This window comes from Sinocyclocheilus grahami, unplaced genomic scaffold (assembly GCF_001515645.1).
Source record: "Sinocyclocheilus grahami isolate Dianchi unplaced genomic scaffold, SAMN03320097.WGS_v1.1 scaffold16872.1, whole genome shotgun sequence".
In the NCBI taxonomy this organism is placed as follows: domain Eukaryota; kingdom Metazoa; phylum Chordata; class Actinopteri; order Cypriniformes; family Cyprinidae; genus Sinocyclocheilus; species Sinocyclocheilus grahami.
Genome location: NW_015516322.1, coordinates 1 through 653, shown reverse-complemented (window position 1 = coordinate 653; position 653 = coordinate 1). Strand labels below are relative to the sequence as shown.

Genomic DNA, 653 nt, shown 5'->3' with positions numbered 1-653 from the left:
CTGAGAGAAAATATAGTTATGACTATGAAATAATTTGAGTAACTGATTTCAGACTGTTATTTTACTGAAACTCATATTGGAAAGTGAGCAAGATGCTGCCATTATTTGTGGGCTGAAAGCAATGAATATCATTCATACTGAATTTCCATGACTACTGCATTTACAAAATGTGATATTTTGAAAGAACTGTATTCAGATGACAGCATATGGTCAACCTATAATGTTTAATAATTATTTGCAAGTATTTAAACAGTATTATCCTTTAGGTTCCAGTTCTTTGTGGATAAGATCCTGCCCCAGTACAGAGACTCTGTCATGTCCCACACTTTCATCTATGTGCCATCGTATTTTGATTTTGTTCGTCTGCGGAACTACCTGAAGAAGGAAGATGTCAGTTTCGCTAGTGTCAGCGAGTACTCACAGAGATCAGAGGTGTCTCGAGCACGACATTACTTCCAGAAAGGAGAAAAACAGTTTATGCTTTTCTCTGAGAGATTCCACTTCTACAAGAGGTATGGGTTCTATAAGCGTATTATCATTTGCATATTTCATATACACTACTGTTCAAAAGTTTGTGTTAGATTGTTTTTAAGGAATTAATGCTTTTGTTCAGCAAGGATGCATTAAATTGATCAGAAGTAACAGTAAAGACA

The 653-nt window shown here is 35.2% G+C and overlaps 1 protein-coding gene across 1 annotated transcript in view; it reads left to right on the top strand.

The window, feature by feature from the left end:
• LOC107579369 (digestive organ expansion factor-like) overlaps nucleotides 1–512 on the top strand; it is a gene marked incomplete at its 3' end in the record, with an annotated part of 4,543 nt that extends 4,031 nt beyond the window's left edge. The window contains exon 9 of the mRNA XM_016265202.1: nucleotides 254–512. Within this exon, the coding sequence (XP_016120688.1) occupies nucleotides 254–512 (259 nt within the window). The remainder of the gene's footprint in view (nucleotides 1–253) is intronic.
• Nucleotides 513–653: the final 141 nt, after the last annotated feature.